The sequence below is a fragment of the Excalfactoria chinensis genome, chromosome 9 (assembly GCF_039878825.1).
Source record: "Excalfactoria chinensis isolate bCotChi1 chromosome 9, bCotChi1.hap2, whole genome shotgun sequence".
NCBI classification, from domain to species: domain Eukaryota; kingdom Metazoa; phylum Chordata; class Aves; order Galliformes; family Phasianidae; genus Excalfactoria; species Excalfactoria chinensis.
Window position 1 is genome coordinate 12768711 of NC_092833.1, and position 19634 is coordinate 12788344.

Below are 19634 nucleotides of genomic sequence, written 5' to 3' on the forward strand. Positions count from 1 at the left end.
ATGGGCTGACTGGCTATTTTTAAGCAGCTTGTTTTAAGTGCTAACATACGTTGGGTTTTTTTTGTTTTGTTTTTTTGCCTGCACAAGACAACAGAGCCAATAACTGAAAGAAGTAGGCAAGACATCTGGGAGGAGATGGAACAAATGTCTTGAATTTTTAACCTGTCTGTTTTGGCAGTGACCCGTGCCATGAGTGGCTGTGTCAGCTAATCACTTAGCTGCCCACCGCTGACAGACAAATACCTCATAGTGACATCTGATGGAGTTGTCACAAAGCACCAACCTTCCAGGGGTTCGCATACAACCACGGGTTGTGCCCATGCACACCGTACACCAGAGCACAGTTGTTACGTATGAAGCTGCAGCACACTCAGAACAAGTGCTCAGCAGCACCCATGCACACTCAGAAACATTCAGATGAATTCTCTAAAGGAAAGGCATTTGTGTTTACTCGGATATCTTATTTTAATCTAGTGATGACAATTAACTGACTAATAATATCACAGTCATCAAAAGCGATAGCATGTTTTCAAGGAGCGTGCAACAGTAGTGAGCCACTTTTATGGCATTAATTGTAAAAGCAAAAAATGACATCCTTTTCAAGGCTCAGAGAGAATTGCTTTCAACTGTAAACAGAACATTCTCCAACACAATGCCCATTTGTAAATGGTCATTTTTCCTAAAAAAAGCTTGTAACAGCTGTGTTTCAGGTGCTTATTTAGAGACTAATCACAGATATGGATGATACCCAGGCAATCAGAAGAGGCTCTGCTCATCATCAGTGTTATCTTTAGTTATGGATGGATTTGGACCATGCCATCATGGTTATTATTTTAAAATCCCTACGCAGCTCCATGTGCAGCGCTGACCACGCTGAGAAGAATGCAGATAGCCTCTGGACTGAGGACTCAACAAATCTCCCTAGTGGCTGATGCATTTTCCTTCTCTCTAGCTGTGCTCTTGGCATCTGAGAAATCTCATATCCATCATACCTACTGAAACAGGGACTCCTGTATTCTGGATGCAAACAATAGAGGAAGACAAAGCACTGTTGTTTGCCACACAAACCTTATACATCCCAATGGAATTTGGTGCCTATGACCGTACTACCCATAAGCTGCACAAGCATAACACAGATAGGTCACCGAAGACCATCCAACAAACCAGACTAATTGCCTTTACCTTCCACTTGACCTGCTCAGAAGTGTTTCTATGTCAGCTTTCTTCTGCTCTGACTTCTCTGGGGTCTGACCAAATCCCCCCAAAGTGACAGCATTGCTACTGGACCCGATTGGATTAGATGAGTGGATACTCCATCCAGTAAACAAAGTTGGGTCTCAAAATGTAAACACTCCTAAAGCCCACATCTAGATGGTCACAGAGAAAGGGGCTTGCCAACCTGTATGCACAGCATATACGTAGGGAATGGAACTATACCAGAAGTCCCTTTCACATCAATAGTCTTAAGGCACTCAGCTATGAGCATTGTTGCTGTGAATGTTTCCAGCTCCCGAAGCAATTCCAGGCAGACACACTGACAAAAGAATAATTTTATCAGCATATGGCTGATCACAGCATCCAATTCCACCAGTATGAAATGGCCCCATAGCGCACACAAGCACTTCTGCATACAAGTAGAACAGCTGCTGGAGAGATCAATGCAATAGCACTTTAATTAATTTTAGTGTCAAAGTCAAATGCTTCCTAATTTCCAGTTGACAAATCCCTAATTCCAGGGTTGGCTCACTAAATTCTGAAAATGGGAGAAATTTGATTCCAGGGTAAAATTCTGCAGAAAGGCCTGAAGAAATACAAAAGAAACACTTCCTAATTTTTCATAATCTTGACTATCTTGAAGATGTAACATTGCCCAGTACCCAGACTGCTATACATGTTCACAGGTACAACTTAACTTTCACGAAAGTTCCCCTTACTGTGAGTGGTCCTAATTCATAAATATGCTGTAGCATCATGGAGGTCCAACCCCAGAAGATCCCACTGCAGACAATGTGCTGGGCCAGGAGCCAAGAACCAAGCTCCTTTCCAAGAAATAGATCTACCATTTAAAAATCTCTCCCAGCACTGTATAAACAACTACATTGCACTACTCAAAAACTTCTGATAGTGTTCAGAGGACGAGTTGGAGAGGTGAAGAAGGGAAGGAAACATGTGGCCTTGGACAAAGTGATTCTATATTGCAGGTTACCAGTATCAGCAAGCGCCAGCTGCATAATTTGTTAGTGGAAAGGCTGCAGTCCCTACATCTCCCATTAGTGTCCTGCACTCCAACTCCAGGGAACAGATGAGGGAAAAACAACACGGTAGGCTCAAATACAAGCAAGTACTGCACCCTGACTTCTGGTCAAGGGAAGAGAAGTTAAGCAATTTATTAGCGAAGCACTTCTAGGAGAGAGTGACATATTTGTGGTCCCGGTAGCATTTGGATTGTCACAATAGCAATGAGAGGCAGAGGGTGGTGAGCGACTGCTTGCTGCACTAAGTGTTATTAAACTGAAGAGGGTTCAGTAAATGTTTACTCCACAGGCAGGAACTACTAGTGCCTGTAGCGGTCACTTAGGCCTGAAACCAAAGATTTAAACTGTTTCATCTGAATGCATTTGCGGAGCACTGGGTGACATGCACCAACACAGGCAGCTCCTCAGATTTCAGCAGGAACCAATCTGCCATCCTCCTGTATCTATCACTTCAAATGACCCAAACTAAAGTGCATCATGCACACCCCGCCTGCTCTGACACTCAGTGGGGTATCACCTCACAGTCAGGACACTCCATCCCAATGTGTTTCATTAGGAGGTGACTGGGACCCTGCACACATTGAACAGAGAGCCCCCACCTCTCTGACAGCCCCCTCCCATCTTGAAACAAAGACACAAGGGCAGAAGCGATAGGGACAGGAAAGAGCGACCCTTAGCAATGCTTAAACAAACACATTTGGAACAAGGCTTAAATTACTGCACACGTCAAGGGTTTTTTTTCCCTCCTCCCCCTCCCCATCGTGTTGGCAAACTCTTGATGACCACAGGCATGGAGACCTCCTGGCAGGGGACATGCAGAGACCAGAGGGAAAAGGACAGAGGGCTCATGTGTAAAGGAGAGCATCTAAAAGGCACATCCTCCAGGTGCTTTTGTCTAAGGGCTATGCTTGACTAGCAAATCCTGTTGCACTAAGATTGCAAGCTGCAGATATCCTAAAAAAACAAAATCAGGGCCCTGCTTGCACATCCAAATGATTTCAGGGAAGAGCTGTTAACAGCAGGACAACAAACACCACAGCCCTTGAGCTGATGTGTGCAAATCTGAAGCAGCTCCTTGCATTAAGATATCACATGTGAAAATCCCAGAAATCAAACACAGTAATACCAAGCGCTTGTAAAGCATGTTTTACCTGCAGCTCTTGGAGCGATTACAAAGAGGAATGAAGAAGAAAGGCTCATTACCACCATTTCACAGATAAGGAAACTGTGGCACAGAAAGGAAGTGATTTGTCCTGCAGCCTGGTGGAAGAACAGGGCACTCAAGTCAAGCCTCTCAAGTCCCAGTCCGATGCCCTTTCCCCTGAACTATTGCAGCTGACTCTGACCCTGCAGGAACTTCACATTTGTCATTATGCTTTACACCTTGATCATGAGGCTGGGTGTCTTCAAAGCACTGCCCTTGGCTCCTTGGCCAGGAGAGGAAAAAGCTCCCATGTACCTAATCAAATATAATTGCCATTCCTGGAGAAAAGAGATTCCTTCTCAACTCCTCTGGATGATAATTCACCCTGTGTTCAGGTGTAAATGTAATGCTATATGTAAGCCAAGATAAAAGTAACTCTTCTGACCACTTTTAACTCAACATTCCTTATGCGGTAAATTTCATACATAGCTATTGAAATAGTGCCAGAAATTGGCTGTAATTTTGTTGTCTATTAATACAACCTCATATAGCAGTTTTAAAGTATTCACACTAAAATGTAGGCTCTTGGGAATACGCAGTTTAACAATAAAAGCCCTTCACATTTAAATACACGGATAACAGAAGATTATTTTAACTACTGAACTGCAACTGCAGGACCAGTTTCCAAGAAAGCACCAGCCCAGGGCAGCTCCTGCACCCCTGGGGCTCAGGCACAGCACCCATAGCCATAAGAGCTGCAGTTATATCACATTGCAATGGGGAAATAGCCAGGTGAAGAACACGGGTCAAAATCAAGACTTAAAAAGTTAACCTGGAAAACAGTAAATCTCCAGTGCAGGAGCACAGAACACCTGAAAACAGGAACACGGCTTAATGAGTCATTTGCACAGTAGACTCCTGCCATAAGCAGCACAGTTTTAGGGCGTACATAGGAATACAAATGTTGTGAGACAGATGAGAGCACCTTTGCGGATAGGTGCAGGTCTCTCCCCTGTGCTGTTAACCGAATATTGTTACTGTGACCAAGTCAGAGAAGCAGATTATCAGAAACCAGCAGCCAGCAAATGGGGCCAGGCAGGAATAGATGTTTTCTCTTAGCAGTTCTATGTAAACTTGCAGCCAGCTGTGCGCTAAAGGTGGCCATAGGTGACTTGTAATCCAGGTCAAAGGCAGAAAATCACAGGATTAAAAGTGGGTGGTCAGATAATTCATTTGACTTGTAGAAGAAAAAAAATATATATCCCCCCATAGACGACAAGCAGTTTTGCAGGGAACAAAGAAATCTCTCTCACAGACAAAATTGGTCTGCCAGGAACTGAGCCCATCTAGCTCCCCACCTCCCCACCACCCTCCCCATATCTTCCCCTCTAAAAGGATCTTTTCTGGGATTCGGGGAACGCATGTTTATAAAATAGTTCCATTCAATTAGGGCACAGAGTACAGCAGCTTTATATCAGAGGCAACCCAGAGCGAGAGCTCTGTGGAAGTGCAGGTACACGGTAATGATGACAACCCTGCACTGGTTGTAGTGTCATCACCTCTTATTCTTAATCAAAAGGCTTCCAATCCCTTCTCGACGTGTGCACTCGGAAATGAAGGGACTGCTGGAGAATCATTTGAATGTGGCAGCCCTAGATAATGATGAAACGAATAAAAGGTTCACTTTTTTGTTTAGGTTTGAGGAAGAATTCAGGATTCCTCTCGTGAAAAGGCAGCAGTTTAATAGCAGTGAGGCAGAAGGGCTTCTCGTTATCTGCAGAGGCTGCTGTCGGCGCAGTGCTAATGGCCATGGCACGGGCTTCCCCAGCACGCTCCCCGTGCCATGGGGCCTGAAGAAGCACCAGCAGGGTGAAGGGCGGCAGCTCTGGGAGGCTCAGTGCGGGGCTGGGGAACAGCACAGTGTTCCCTCTTTAGGATTTGCCTTGGTAGGAAGGGCTTTTCTTGATAGCACTGGGCAATGCAAGGCACACTTCCATGGAACAAGGGCCTTGGACAGGCATCTAGCATGCCCAGATCTGGGCAACAGCTGCTGCTGTGCCTTGTCTTCCACCCACTGCCCTGCCAGGATTATGATTTATTTATTTTTTTAATAAGACTCAGGGGAAAATGAATGGAAAGCAGCTGAGCACTCTGCCTCTCCCCCTACAGTTCATCTGCACCTCATGGCACATTCACCTCTTGTATATGTTTCTGCAGTATCTTTTGTATATTTCAGGAAGCAGCCACTAAAACACACAGGATCTTTTGTCTCAAGGAGGTCAAGAGCTGCCGCGTGTTAAACGCAAGCAGGATGTGCACCTACTCCGTACTTACTTGTTCCATCCACTGAACAGTGATGCCATATCGGGCATGAGAGATAGTAGAGGCTTTTTGTTTGGCTGGTTTAATAGGGCATCATTTCAGGAAATGAAATTAAGTAACAGAGACTTTTCAGTGAGCCATAAACCAATGGAACGCATTCTGGCTTCTATTTCAGTACTCGCCTATTTATCCAAAAGCAAAGTTTTCACCAAAAAAAAACACAACCCCCCCCCCCCCCCAAAAAAAAAAAAAACACCCACAAAAAAACCCAACACCCAGATCTTTAGAATGGTGCCCAGCCCCTCTTAGGCATTCATATTAATCTATCAGAGCAAAACATGTGAAAAAAAAATAAAAAACAACTTCACTGTAAGGCTAGTTAAAGTTACTCTGTTCACCGCAGTAACATTTGCCCCAAATGCAGAGCTGGCAAGGTCAATAGTTTCACTTTTTGTGCTTCAGCTACATTAATATAACAGTTTGCTATTCCTCTCTATAACTATATACGTTCAAAGCTTCATAAGCTGTCATGAACAGCCTGATCTCTGACACGCAAGACATGTTAACAACAGCTTTTTCCATTCAGAAAGCCAGCAAGAAAGAGAAGTCAGACCTTTCAATGTATGTTAAGTAACAAATATAAGATCTCCATGACGTCCGGCATGATGAAACACCTTACAGCAGGTTAGAAAAGGAAGTATGTGGAATCAATACATTTCTCCTCACAGTTACATAGCTGCATACATCACTACTTTTAAGTTCACTGTCTTCAATCCAGCCCACTGTGTCCACAAGTAATATCACAGGGACAAGGCTATAGAAAAGCCAAGGACATTATAAATGAACAATGTGGTTATTCAGTGCATACATCTAGGGTTAGGGCAGAGTGACCAGCAAAGTGAAAAAACTAGAACATGATGATGAGATCTCAGCTCACTGCAATTGTTGCCAGTATGAACATCTAATAGGAAAGAGCAGTCGATAAAATGAGTTTACAGAGAGTAGGCAATAAACATGGTTGATCAGAAATACAGATCAGATATCTACAAGCTTTCATGATATCTCCTTCCCATTCACAAAGCAGAAGTGTTATCTGTTGCACTGGGTTTATGTGGTGAGGTTTTGGCAGTGAGGGGCTGCATGGGAGGTCTCTCTGAAAAGAGGCTGGGGTCTGCCCCCATATCATGCTTAGCAATGCAACTAAAAGGCTCAGCTGAAGGTGTTCTCCACCCAATTTGCAGGTAGTGTGCAGCAACAAGGAGCCAACAGCTGCACCAACACTTCAATCAGCACAGTTTCCTGAGAAAATATTTTGGCTTAGTTTATAATACCACTTTTGGATTGAGTTGGGACTGTATGTTATCAACACATGATCTCGTGATAAATATCTTACAAACTAGTTAAGGATCAGCACTGGTAATAGGCATATAGAAGATTCGGCAAATACAAGACAAAAAAAATCAGAGTACATTTTCACTGCATTTTGATTATTAGACAGTCAGCTGAAGAAAAATTTAGTTGAGAAAGACCATTTTTATCTTACCTGGACAAAAGAATGAGTCCTTCCATACTGCAAACACATTTACACCAGTGAGGTCACGTAGCATGAGAACACTACAGAAGACCCAGCATCTGCTCTTCTTGAAAGCATGATGAAATCCTCTCACAACATAGATGCATTCTGTTAGCAGGCTAAATGAGCACCCTTGTTAACAGTAAATTAACACTAAGCACCATGCTTAGCTGTGACCCTCTATTTGTCTTAATAAATTGCTCCAATTAATTATGCCATTTTGGGTGCCAGTGACTAATCTGCAGTGTATTTTCCTTAGACTGAATAAGTACCTTGTAATTAGTACTAACCCACCTGGTGGTAATACTGCAGACTCCAACTGATGCCCGTAGCTGGCTGATAAAGGTAGTAGCACGACCTGACCATAAAACAACAGCCTTGCAGCAGTTTCTGCCTGTTGTGGATCTCCTTTAATTCTCCTTCTGTTAAATTCAGATTTTCTTGATGTCTGGGCTTTTGGGCTCCCAGAATTCTGCAGAAAAAAACCCCAACAACCCAGCTGTTACTGATAAGAGAAAACTGCCCTTTAACTTTTACCCAAAAGACACTTGAACATCTGTTTTATTGAGACATATGTATATTTGTATACTAGCTCAGTGTGTTCTTACCTCAAGGATGCCTGAGGCATTTATTTATAAAGCTTCAGGGTAAATGGTGCCAAACTCTTCCCCCTCAGAACTGTACAAGACTGGTGCATGTGGTGGTCCAATGCCAGATCAAATGTAGCTGGGTTTTCTCATTACACTCTGCAGCTCTCATTTACAGACCCCCAGGTGGCTGTGGTAGTCATGATATAAAAGCACTCTTACAGCTGTAGAATTAATTTTATCAAACACCTTGTAACAAAAGGCTCTGCTCCTCCCCTCCAGCCACACAACTGCTCTTCCTTGGGTCTGTGGGGTGCATAGGAGATCCCAGCGGTATCGAGGGATGTGGAGGTCAACATATGGCAGAAGGAAATGGTGGAGATCCCCCTTTTTGGGCTTTCATTAAAGGTTTCTCTCACTCTTCAGTGCAGGGAGAAGGATCATCCTTTTCTTCAGATTTGTGATAGATAAAGCTTGCTGTCATCACTGGCTGCTTCCCATGCAAAGAATGTTTGATGGAGCTTATTTTGATGCCTGAGAAAAGAAGCAAAGAAAGCAAAGTCTTTCTAAGGAAGGGTAAAACTGACCAAGAAATAGTATTTCTGAAGTACTGAAACTACTGACTTGGGTGGAATTCATTGAACTAGGTGAACTTAAAAAAAAAATCATTGCATCAAAACATCACATTTTGTAACGCTTCAGAAAATTCCAGCGTGCCTTCTCCAGAGACAAATATACCAGGGCAAAATACTTAGAAACTTAGAAGCCATAAACCAAGGCAATCTGCAGGAACATGGATGGCAGCGCCTGCTCCTTGGACCCCATAGGGGCTGCACTCCCAGGATGGCTGCGGAGCCAAGTGGCGCTGGCTCCTCACAGGTGCTTCCCATGAGGTGTTAATCCTAAAGCTCAGTGACAGCATTTAAATATCACTGCTCCCCACTGCAGCAAAGCAGCAGTTAGTCCGGATCTGGTTATTAAATAGAAGAATTCTGAGAGCACTGTTCTACTTTGTTCTGCCCAGGGAAGAGATTAGGAGCAGACCTGTAGCCAGGCACCGCTCATGCTTCATGACATCCTTTCTTTAAGAAGTTATTGGCTTTCCATTATTTCTTTATAAAAGCAGTAAAAACACTCTGGAGAGGGCCTCACATTTTGCAAACTGAACATTCAGAGCTGGCACAAAAAGATGAACGTTAGGCTATTTACAGCAGTGACAGAAAACATATTGTTTGGCAAAGTTTGGATGATGTCTACTTTGTTCAAGAATACAGGAAAAATAACAACAAGGGGAGCAAGAGAAGAAAAATCTATTTCAAATATTTTGAACCTGGAACAAGGTAACTTACAGAAGCCCTAAATTTGGTCCAAAGAGTCAAACTGCAAGAAATATGTCAAAATTAGTTAAACAGGCCGTCTGAAGCGGTAGAGTATGACAAGATGAAATTGCTGATGATGGACTGAAAACAAGGTGATTTTGTTGCCTTGGCTTTTCTTTCTGCTCAGGTGACAAACAGGAATGCTGCATGGCCACAGGATCACACCTGCAGGCTGTGGTGGAATGGCTGAGCCTGAGGAAATCCTGGCTGCCCCGCAGCACTCAGGAAATCCAGAGCTTGAAGTGCTTTCCAAAGAGGCTACAGGAATGAAAACAAAACCTGCCTCATCTTTCTCATCAGCAGAAGGCGCTTAATTTTGCTCTGAGGTCCAAAGTGGAGTAAGCAAGCAAAAGTATACAATCCTGTTTTACTTTCTAAACATATATTAGAAGCATAATTAAATATAGACAAGGATGCCACTCACTTTTTTTCCTTTATAGAGAATGCTCTGATGCTCAGTTTCAGACAGTTATCCAGCGATAAACCCAGGAATGCATGTTTTCTGGAAATTCCCCAGGAAACGCTGCTGGAAGCTGTCAACAGTTTCTAAGTAGCTCACTCAGCCAGACCCACTGCGTGATAGAAGCTACAGCACAGTGCTACGGGAGTGGGAAACCTGTGTGTTATGAGTCAGAAACAAGCACCCAAGCTTTTCACCTGACCCACATCCTGCTGCTGCCCGCTGTCCCATGCAAGATCTAAAGAAAGTTCAGCCAGTGAAGTGTTCGGAGTCCCACTAGCAAAGACAAATGAGCAGTTTGGACGTGGTCCTGGGCAGCTGGTTCTAGGTGGCCTTGTCTGAGCAGGACAATTGGACAAAGTTATTTCCAACCTCAGCCATGCTTGGCTGACTTCAGAAACAGCTTTGTGCTCCTGGAGATTTTTCTAAGAGCAGGGAAGTGGTGATGGGAGGCAGAAGACTCCTCCAGTCAGGATGGGGGCACCGAGAAGTAGATTTAGCATCTAGCTCTGCTAGAGAGGTCTGAAGCACGTATTCCATCAGTGTCCTGTATGAACTGTAGATCAAATTGTCTTTTTCTTCCAACCTTCTGCTTCATCTTTTTAGATTGTAAGCTCTCTTTTAGGGGTGCAAACACAAGGGGTTCACGGTCTCAGCAAGGCAACCTCACTGCTACTGGAATACAAATAACCTTGGAAAGATGATTCCGAGACTGACTTAATTCCTTTTCCTGCTGCTTTGGTTGCAAAGTGCTAGTGGTGAGCATTAGAAGATTTCTCAGGCTACTGTGCTTTTATTTTGGACTCAGACCTAGATCTTATCATGCGAAAATGCCGCAGCTAATGCATAGTAGGATGTGATATCCCCCGTTTTACACCTCTGTATCATCTGCTGGAAGAAAAAGGGAAAAGGGGAATGAAAAAAATCCACCTTTGTGTAACTAAAAACCTCTCAGTGGGATTTGTTTAGTGTGAAAGAATGATTAGTAATTTTTAGTGATTAGCAATTTTCTCCCTCAGGTGGCTTTTCTGCATTCCCGTAGAGCTCACGTACACAACAGACCTGCCAAAAGGGAAGAGAAAGCTGAAACAGAAAACACACAGCAGTGAGAACTCTAGCAGGCATCCATGACAGATATATTTCACTATTTTTAAACATCAGGTCTAATCAACAGAAGGAATATAATCCTCATTTCTAAGTCGTTCTGTATTTGTGCAAAAGTCCTACAGATCTCACACAATCAGTCTAGGATGCACAAATATCTGTCCATATAGATACACGTATTTATGCTTTCCCCTCTCCTCTGTACTGTTTAGAATGGAGCAGAGATGAAAGAGACCCCTTGGTTATGCCAATTTTTTCCACTATGACATGCTGAGGAAATTGTACTCTGGTTGTCTGGTAGGACTGGCTTTCCCTGCCCCATTGTGCAAGAGAAAGTGATTATGTTTAATACAGGTTAGAAGAAAACACTTTTTTTTCTTCTCCCTTTTTCCAATTGATTCTGCTGCAGGAGAGATCTTGTTTTATTTTATGAGTGAGGAACATGAAGCCAGACTCACCCAGGGGTAACTCTTACTGAAGATGGCGGAGTTGCATCAGGGATGGATCTGACCTGTGATCTGTTATGTTTTCCCTTAACTGCAGCTTGCCTGAAAAACCTCAGTCATTACAACTAGTTAGACTAGAGCCATAACAACCTGTGTGGCCTCAGCATTTCCTTTTAAGAATCAGCCCATCTCCTATAAAAAAAATCCAAGTCAAGGTGAATGCAGCTGCTTAGTTTAATGGCAATCAGACACCTTGCCCAGCTGAGGGCTGTGTGCCTAACCCCTTCTAGGAGCTGGGGAAATATTCTCAGCTTAAAATATTCTGTATAAGTTGCCTTTAGAACATGAACAAGAATCTCCACTACATTTACTATGGGAAAAGGTGCTGGAAAGAAACCACTGGAGACAGAAAGTCCTGCCTGTACAGAAGAGATGTCACCTCCTCCTGGTTGCCTCCCTAATGTGCGAAGAGGGCATTAAACCAGTACTGCCAGAGACCTCCAAACTTTCTGGAGATGCCACTGAATAACCTTCTAGCCTTTCCACTCTCGTGAGTGAGAACACAAACGATACAAGCATGTGCCCACAGTCATCTCTGCAGCCCATATGAAAGGAGCACTGCAAGCGTGGAGGCAGAAGCACCCAAGCTGGTAGCTGCACCATGGAGGTGAGAAAGCAGAAGCAGTTCAGGCAAATGGGTTCACTGCATCATCTCAGACAAGAGAGAGGAATGGCCAGACATGGTCCTGGTGGGGACCTTCAGCTCCTTGCTGAGCTGGTAAACAGAGCTGCTTCTTCAGAAAGGGCAAGACTGAAGGGAAAGCTTTCCTTCAGCTCCTGCCTGGTTATTTTCCCATGGAAAGGTATGAACTGCTCTGAGGATGAACGTGAGATGGTTTGCTGTAGAGATAAAATTATTTTGTAGCATTTCTGGAAAATGTGAATGGACAGCATGGAGAATTTCCCTTAACCCTTTCCTATTGCTCACAAATTGTGTTGCTGCTTTGCATTCCTCACATACAATGGACCATATTACTGAAGCTGGGGCCAATGGATGCCCTCCACAAACCACATTCATAGGGCTGGATAGAAGATGCCTATTCTCCTTTATAATATCACATCTGAACTACTAGAGCCAGCCAATGGATTCCGAAAGCAGCAGATCAGTGCAGTGGGGGAACTGAACCTTTAAGAGCAAGGAATGGTTTAACAGTATGCACTCACAGTGAAGATTTTCTAACTTTTTGTTGCAACTCAGAATACATTGTCCAGAAGGATCACAATTAACAAAAATACAGACTATAATGGTCTTTTTTTCAAACTGAAACTTGATTTTACATGAAAAGAGAAAAGGAACTAATAGTTTCTAAACAGGGCTGTGTTTGTGGGTGCACAGACACACACCGTATCTCATGACCAGCCCCTTTCCTCAGTTGCCACTTGCCCTGAACCATCATTCAGCCAGAGAAATGGATGTTAATGCAATTATGCTTTTATATCCTTTCCTGGCTGCTAGAGGTACCCTGTCTACCTAAGCAATGCAGATTTCCTCTTTGACAGTGGTGTCTGCCCACACAGTTGTCTTGTCCCTCCACTTGGACAGTTCACATACTGGTATGTCAAAAGAGCCCTAGGGGCACTCGTGTCACTATCAAAGAGGGAAGGACACTTAGTAGGTGGCAATGCCACTCACAGCTTTAGATGAGCTGCCCACAAAACCCCTGTTTATGCAGTACCTGCATCCCCAGGACCTGGCAGACCCTCCTGGGCTCAGCGCCACCAGAACACACAGATCCAGGAGTGAGAGCAGCCAGAGGCCAAACACAAGCATCCAGCAGACTGATGGTGGCAGCAATCCGGGCTGGGAACGTTGAGATGTTTGGGTTGTCATTACAGACCATTACAGAGATATGTCAGCCCTTCTCAGACTTCAAACTAGGTGTTCTTGGATGAAGAAATTACAGTTTCCTGGTGGAACAGGAGTTGAATTTTAACATTGACTAAAAGAGAAAAAAGTCTAGGCTTTACTATGAGTATTTTTGCCAAGAAGCAAAAGAGGATTACATAGAGTCAGTGAATTTTTGTTTGATTAATATTAATTAGTGGGTCTTTCCAGAGGAGGATAAGAGCAACATTTTCCAGGGTGCTGCTTTTCTTCCTTCCTTCTCTTGTCCCCAGGAGTGGGAACCTTGATCTGTTCAGGCTTTTTTGCTCACTTCTGCTTGCAGTAGTATAGTAACTCAAGTGGGAAGACTCTAACCTCGCTTGCTGTGTTTATGTTTCATAGTATAACTGAACTCAGCAGGCTTTCTTGCCGTTAACACCTTAATGAGCAAAAGAACTAGTATTGTTTTCTCTTTGAGAAAAATAGGAAAATCTGAGGTATTAATGATTTGACCATTTGAGGGAAGATAGCTAAGGAAGAGAGCTCTGAGATCCCCAGGATAAAAGCATTACGGAAAGTCAGTGTAGAGCTCATGTTAATGGGGAAGGAAACTGAGGCACTAAATAATCAAAGTGATATGCCCACACCATCTGATGCCCACAGTGAGGACCATCAGAAGACAGCACCTTCCACTGATTTAATCAGTGGGAACTGGTCCAAGAGGTCTACTAAAAAAAAAAAAGACAAATAATGAAGCTGTTTAAAGGAAGACCATCTGATAGAGTAAATGCTGCTGCTATGACAGTGTTTGTTTTGGAAGCAGCGTACACTTAGGTGAGAAAGTGTCCCAACTTGCAGCATATTTTAGCTTTGCTCATATGCAGAGCTCTCTGGGCTTTTCATGATAATTACTTTCACCCTTTGGAGAAGAGTGACAGAATATCCGTTTGATACATGACAAAAATGATGAAAATAGAAGCCAAACACAAACTTAGTGGAATAGCCTGCCATAAAAATCAATCATTACTTTTTCTTTTATTTGAAAGGTAATTAAGAACTAGAGTTCAGGTTTCCTGAACTATGAAAGTTAGATAGTTATCATTTTGGCTATAGCTGTAACATACCTTCATACATTCTTCAAAATGCTCTGGCTTATTGCTTTGACCAAACCCATGTCAATGTAAGAGCCAGGTCTGAATGTTCAGCATGGGACTGCTCCCATAGCCAGCACCCTGAAGGCCATAGATACAAGACCTACAAGTCAAGCAGGTCATACCTGTTTGCATCTTTATCTTCCTTACCTCACATAATCTGCCTGTTTTTCATGACTGGTCCATACATTAGGAAGGACAATAACCTCTAGATCAGACTGGAACTAGACCAAGGCTTGGCTTTGTAGGACTGAAACCTTGACCCTATCACCACACAAAAGCATTTTCCAACTAGATTTGGCAGACAGGGTAGAATTTTCCAAGAAAAAATGTAGCCCTTCATATTCTGCTTTCTCGTAACACAAGTCACAAGAGAAACCACAGCCTTGCCTTTGTCAGAACCACGTAACCACTGACTGACCCCTTGGCAGAGCTTGCTTTAGCCATAGGCAGGAAGAGATGACAGACAGCAAAACCCTAGGCAACCTGCATTCACCACGAGTCCAAATGAGAGATCCTGACAGCACTGTAGTTAGAATGCTTAAACCTAAGAACTGTAAACAGACTTCAGGTTATCCAGCCTCCTCTAGTTTCTAGAAGCATATCTTTCTTTCTGGGGCATTTTACACTTGATCAAAGCTATCATGCCATAAACTTCCAAACTGTTACTTCCTACTCAGAAGGCTCTGCTCAGTTGCCTTAGCTGATCGCATACCAGAGTCATCCACTGAAATTCTCTCTGTGCTTGGAGAGGAGCAACCAAGGGTGCAGGAGATTACTGTGCAACTCGGCACACCTTCACACATCCAGGAAACAAGCAGTTCACGTTGTGCTGCTTTCACATTTCCCTGTTCAGGCACTGAGCTGGAGAATCTCTTCTCCCTTTTGTATGTGCTGACATGAATGGATCCATGCCCATGCACATTACTTACATATTCCAGCCCACCGCTGGCCACCAGATTCTGCATGTTTAGTTTTGCAGTCATTTGGAAATAATCCCAATTCTCAAAACAGGGCCCTATTCCAAATTTAGGTGGAAAAACCACATAGACAAACTTCTTTCAGAGTTTGGAAAAGTTGGAGCCATTTATCCACTAGGTGACACTGTTTACCTACAGATCTTGCTCATTTTGTGTGAAACCCCACAAATCTTTCAGAAGTAGCATACAATATGTTTTGCTATTAAAGAAAAAGGAGAGTGCTTGCAAAGGAGAAGGAAAATGGGCTGTCAGTGAGGTACAATTAAGGGCAAACCTACAGTTATAAGGCTTTATGGTCTGGCTTCAAACTATTTACTAAAATGAATTTTAAAAGCTGCTTTTTATCAGGCCCATTTCAATGCCTTAGGAAATTGTTTTATTTAAAGGGGAAAAAAAAAAAAAAAAAGGCAGGCACTCACCGTTAGCACAAATCTCAGGCTGGCTCAGATTTGGTCTTGGTGAACAGCATGAAGAGAATTGCATGATAAGAGAGCCAGGGAGGAAGGAGAAAGAAGAATTTCTGCAATCTCATTTGAGGGGATCTTGGTGGAAAGCTGTTTTTCAGTCATGAAAAGATTTCAGCATTTCACATTTCTTCCTCGATCTTAAATAGGACCAGAAATGGTAATCTCAATTTCTGAAACCAGCAATCTGAAAGGAACAAAAACTGATTACAGCCTATTTGGATCTTAATGAAGCCCTTTTGCATTATTTCATGATTAAATATTAATTCTTCTTTCATATAATTTTTCCTAGATAATTGTGTGCTTTTATTTGAAAAATAATATCTTTTGTTATAATATGCTGACCAAGTCAAAGCATTTTGAACTGAATGTGAAATATGCCCAAACCAAGAATTTCCTGCAAGACTTTTCAATTAATATTCTCAGTATAGAAAAATGTTTAATTGCAAAATTCCTATACAGCTCTGCTTTCCACACGCTGCCCAGGGAGGGCTGTGTGCAGAGATGATGGGCTTAGCGATGGTATTAGGGAAATCTGTGCTGGTCTCTGTTGTCATCAGGAACTGGCACTTCTAAGGAATCTGGGTGCGCCTGTTTGGATGGGGCAGGCATTTCGGAAGAACTTCAGAGAAGTCCATTTTCTGTCTTCACTTGTGTGCTACTGGCAGGCCAAAAGAAACACCTCTCATCTGAAGCCTTTAAGCCCTTTAAGACATATTTACCACGCACGCTACCAGGGGAATTACATAGGAGCAGTAGGTGCTTGGGATCTCGAGCAACATTCTGGACACCTTAGCGACCAGGGAGGGTTGCAGAAGGATGTGCCAATCCAATCTCCTGCTATGAGTCAGCTTTTTTTTTTGGTAACCACAGACTGTAAGGAGCTTACAGCCCAGTTCATGTCTAAACACGGCCACAGTTCTCAGAGATCGCCTTTAATTCCAAGCAGGAGCCAACTGTCTAGCCATGTTCACATGCAGGATTTGGCTGTGGCTCCAAACACTCTTATGAAATAGTTTTGAAGAATACTTCTGTATGAGACCGCTCACATTTGCAAACAAAGACCTCTTCTATCACTTGGACTAGAATTAGCTTCCCTCCTAGGTTCCAAAATAAGCTGCTATCTTAAATCAAAGCTGAGAGATTTTGTTTTCTGAAGGCCTCTTCTTCATCTGCTCTCACTTGATCCTCTATCCCTCAATCCCAGGTGCCCAGCCTTAGCTCATATTACTGAAGTAGAATGACAGGAAAGTAAGCCTGCTTCTCACACCACCTCTGATCTACTCTGGCCCCTATTACAGCCAACAGACTGCCCACAGACCCAAACCAAAGCAAGGTTCACTGCTGAGCACTGGGCTCTCTTTTCTAACCACACATGCTGTAGCTCAGAGGTTTTCTAGGTCCCTAAGGATTCATGGATTACACGTAAGGGTGCACAAGTGAAGAACAGAAACCCATTGCCCACAGGTTTGAGGCTGGTAAGTAGAATGGCCCTATTCCAAATGGGGGATCTCCAAGAGCCTACAGACTCCAACAGGCTGAGTTCCACTTCTTACTGTGAGCTGCTGCTACTTGTGCCATCCCCAATGTGGCCATATTTCAGATGCTGCCTTTCTTGAAACCCACACACTGTAACTAATAATTGTGTGCAAAGCCTTGGGGGTTGGGCAAGATAACAGCAGTTTTACAAGAGTCTAGAAGACAATGAAAACTTTTATGTGTTCTTGATGTAACCTTGATGTAACCTTCTTTTTGTTCTTGATGTAACCTTCTTTTTGCTTGCTGTTGGCATAGGTCCAGTGTGGCTGACATGTTATTCTTAAATTTGTAGGTGTCTTTTGGGCATCACTCTTATGCACACTACAGGGACAGAAAGGGAAAGGAGGACTGTGTCAAGAACATGAAAAGCTCCTATGTTGTCTTGCAGCAGGGTCAAACCAAGTTGTGCTTAGGCTGTAGCCTAAATTCATGGCAAGTGACAATCATTCTTCCAGAACTGTTTGTACTGTGTGGGGAAATGACTGGAGAGGCACTGAAGTTAAAGTCCCTGGTCTAAGGGAACACAAAGTAAACCAGCACAGCAGAAGCTTATCCCAGCAAAATTTCCCAGTCTCAACTCAGAGTACACCATGTGTTTCAGCCTGGGTTGGGGATTTTCTCAGTCATGAGTACTACAGCAAATACTACCAACAACGTGACAAGCTGGAAAAAAAGAGATGTAATTCTCCAGAGAGCTGAGCCTAACAGATTCATTGCATTGGTGATACAATCCAGACCTGAGACTGCACCTCCAAAGGCAAAGGGCAAGAGCTAGTTTGCTTAATTTTGAATATTTGCATATCTCTTTCTCTCGCCACATTGATATCAGATCTGCAACAATCTATTAAAGCTTTCATTTGAATAGCCATTATATGCCTGAGAATGGAGACGGGGCTCCTTGGGGGCGCTTAGGAATAAACAAATCATTTGTGGCACATGTGTTGTTCAAGCTTCAAGCAAGGTAAATGGAAAATACAGATCATGGTGCCTCAAGTCCTCTCCATTTTCCCCTCTTGTCAAACATTCCCAGATTCTTCAAAAGGAGAATCTAGCCATGTTATTAGCAATAAAATGGCTTATAGCTGAAATTTTGAAAAGGTTTAACAATGTTCTTTGCAGGAATTGTGTTTCTCATTACATAAATCTCCAGGCTCTCAGGCAAACCACCACCACAGCAAGCCATTACTTCCTGCTGTGGCGGTGTCTCCACTTAAAAAAGATAAAGATTCAGGGCCTTTTGACTTTCTTGTTTTCCATTCTCATTCCTCTAAAAGAAAAGGAAAAAAAAAAATCCCACAACAAACCAAACAGTATATTCACCACTGAAAAGCCCCTTCGTGTTCATCTGTGCTGGGCAGATCCATTTCTCTTTTACACCAGTGACCCACAGACAGACAAGGATGGGGTGCAGAGAAGACACATGGATGGACAGGGGGAAACTGGGATCCTGGACTATCACTGGGAAGGCTACTGTCTCTCCTGTTGATGGGGTGGAAGACAGATATGGATTCCAATAAAACAACACACTGTCAAATGGCAAAGTCAGGAAAAACCTCCTTCCCCTCCACTGTGCCTTCTGCGTTTACAACTCACAGCAATGCAAAATCCAGAACTGCCTCTTATTTTAATCCAGTACATTTCCATCAGTGCTTGTGGCCTTTTCCAGACTGCCACCTGGGAAGGATACAACCCACAGGCTTTAACCTCGCTACTGATGTCTGGCATGTTTAGACCTGGCTTCTAGCCTCTACGGATTTCCAAATGTAAGCTGCACTTTGTCAAAGGAAGGGTGAGGATCCTCGGCCACCTGGTAACATTTCTTTGAAACCAATTACTGCCAATAAAATAAAATAAGATAAAGTGAAATCCCAGCAATCAGATGCTGGAGATGATGCAACTAAATTTTCAAATCTTCTATTGAAAAATATACTGTCTATTGCCAGGCAAATTTCTCACGTTGATATGGCAACTGAAAACACTGGAAACCAAAAAGCTGAGCAAAGAAGAAAAATAGTCCCACTCCTGATCAGCAGGGATTTCCATGCTCTGTTCCTCAGCCTGCCTTCTTTTAAATTCATAACCTCTAGAAATAGTAGCATGATGAGCTGATGTTGATTTTCCTTCTATCATCAGAGGCCGTTTCTTGGAGGCTACAGCAACATCTTAGGGCTTTTGGGATCTATAGTCACAGCTGAGCTCTTAGCTTCTATTCAGCAGTGACATCCACCTGCTGGCATAGCCCCATGCATCACTCCTCCCAGAGGAAAGGGCCCTTCAAGCAGCAAGTCCCCATGCTAACCTCCAGCAAAGTACTTACACTCGTGCTTCACACCAGGTATGCAAGA

The 19634-nt window shown here is 43.3% G+C and overlaps 1 protein-coding gene across 1 annotated transcript in view; it reads right to left on the bottom strand.

Moving 5' to 3' along the window:
• Positions 1–19634, bottom strand: part of ATP11B (ATPase phospholipid transporting 11B (putative)) — a 126571-nt gene that overhangs the window by 86601 nt on the left and 20336 nt on the right. The window contains exons 2-4 of the mRNA XM_072344057.1: positions 15706–15937; positions 7903–8415; positions 7589–7766 (exon numbers count right to left, since the gene is read on the bottom strand). Coding sequence (XP_072200158.1) covers positions 7589–7766; positions 7903–7922 — 198 coding nt within the window. The 5' untranslated portion in view covers positions 7923–8415; positions 15706–15937. The remainder of the gene's footprint in view (positions 1–7588; positions 7767–7902; positions 8416–15705; positions 15938–19634) is intronic.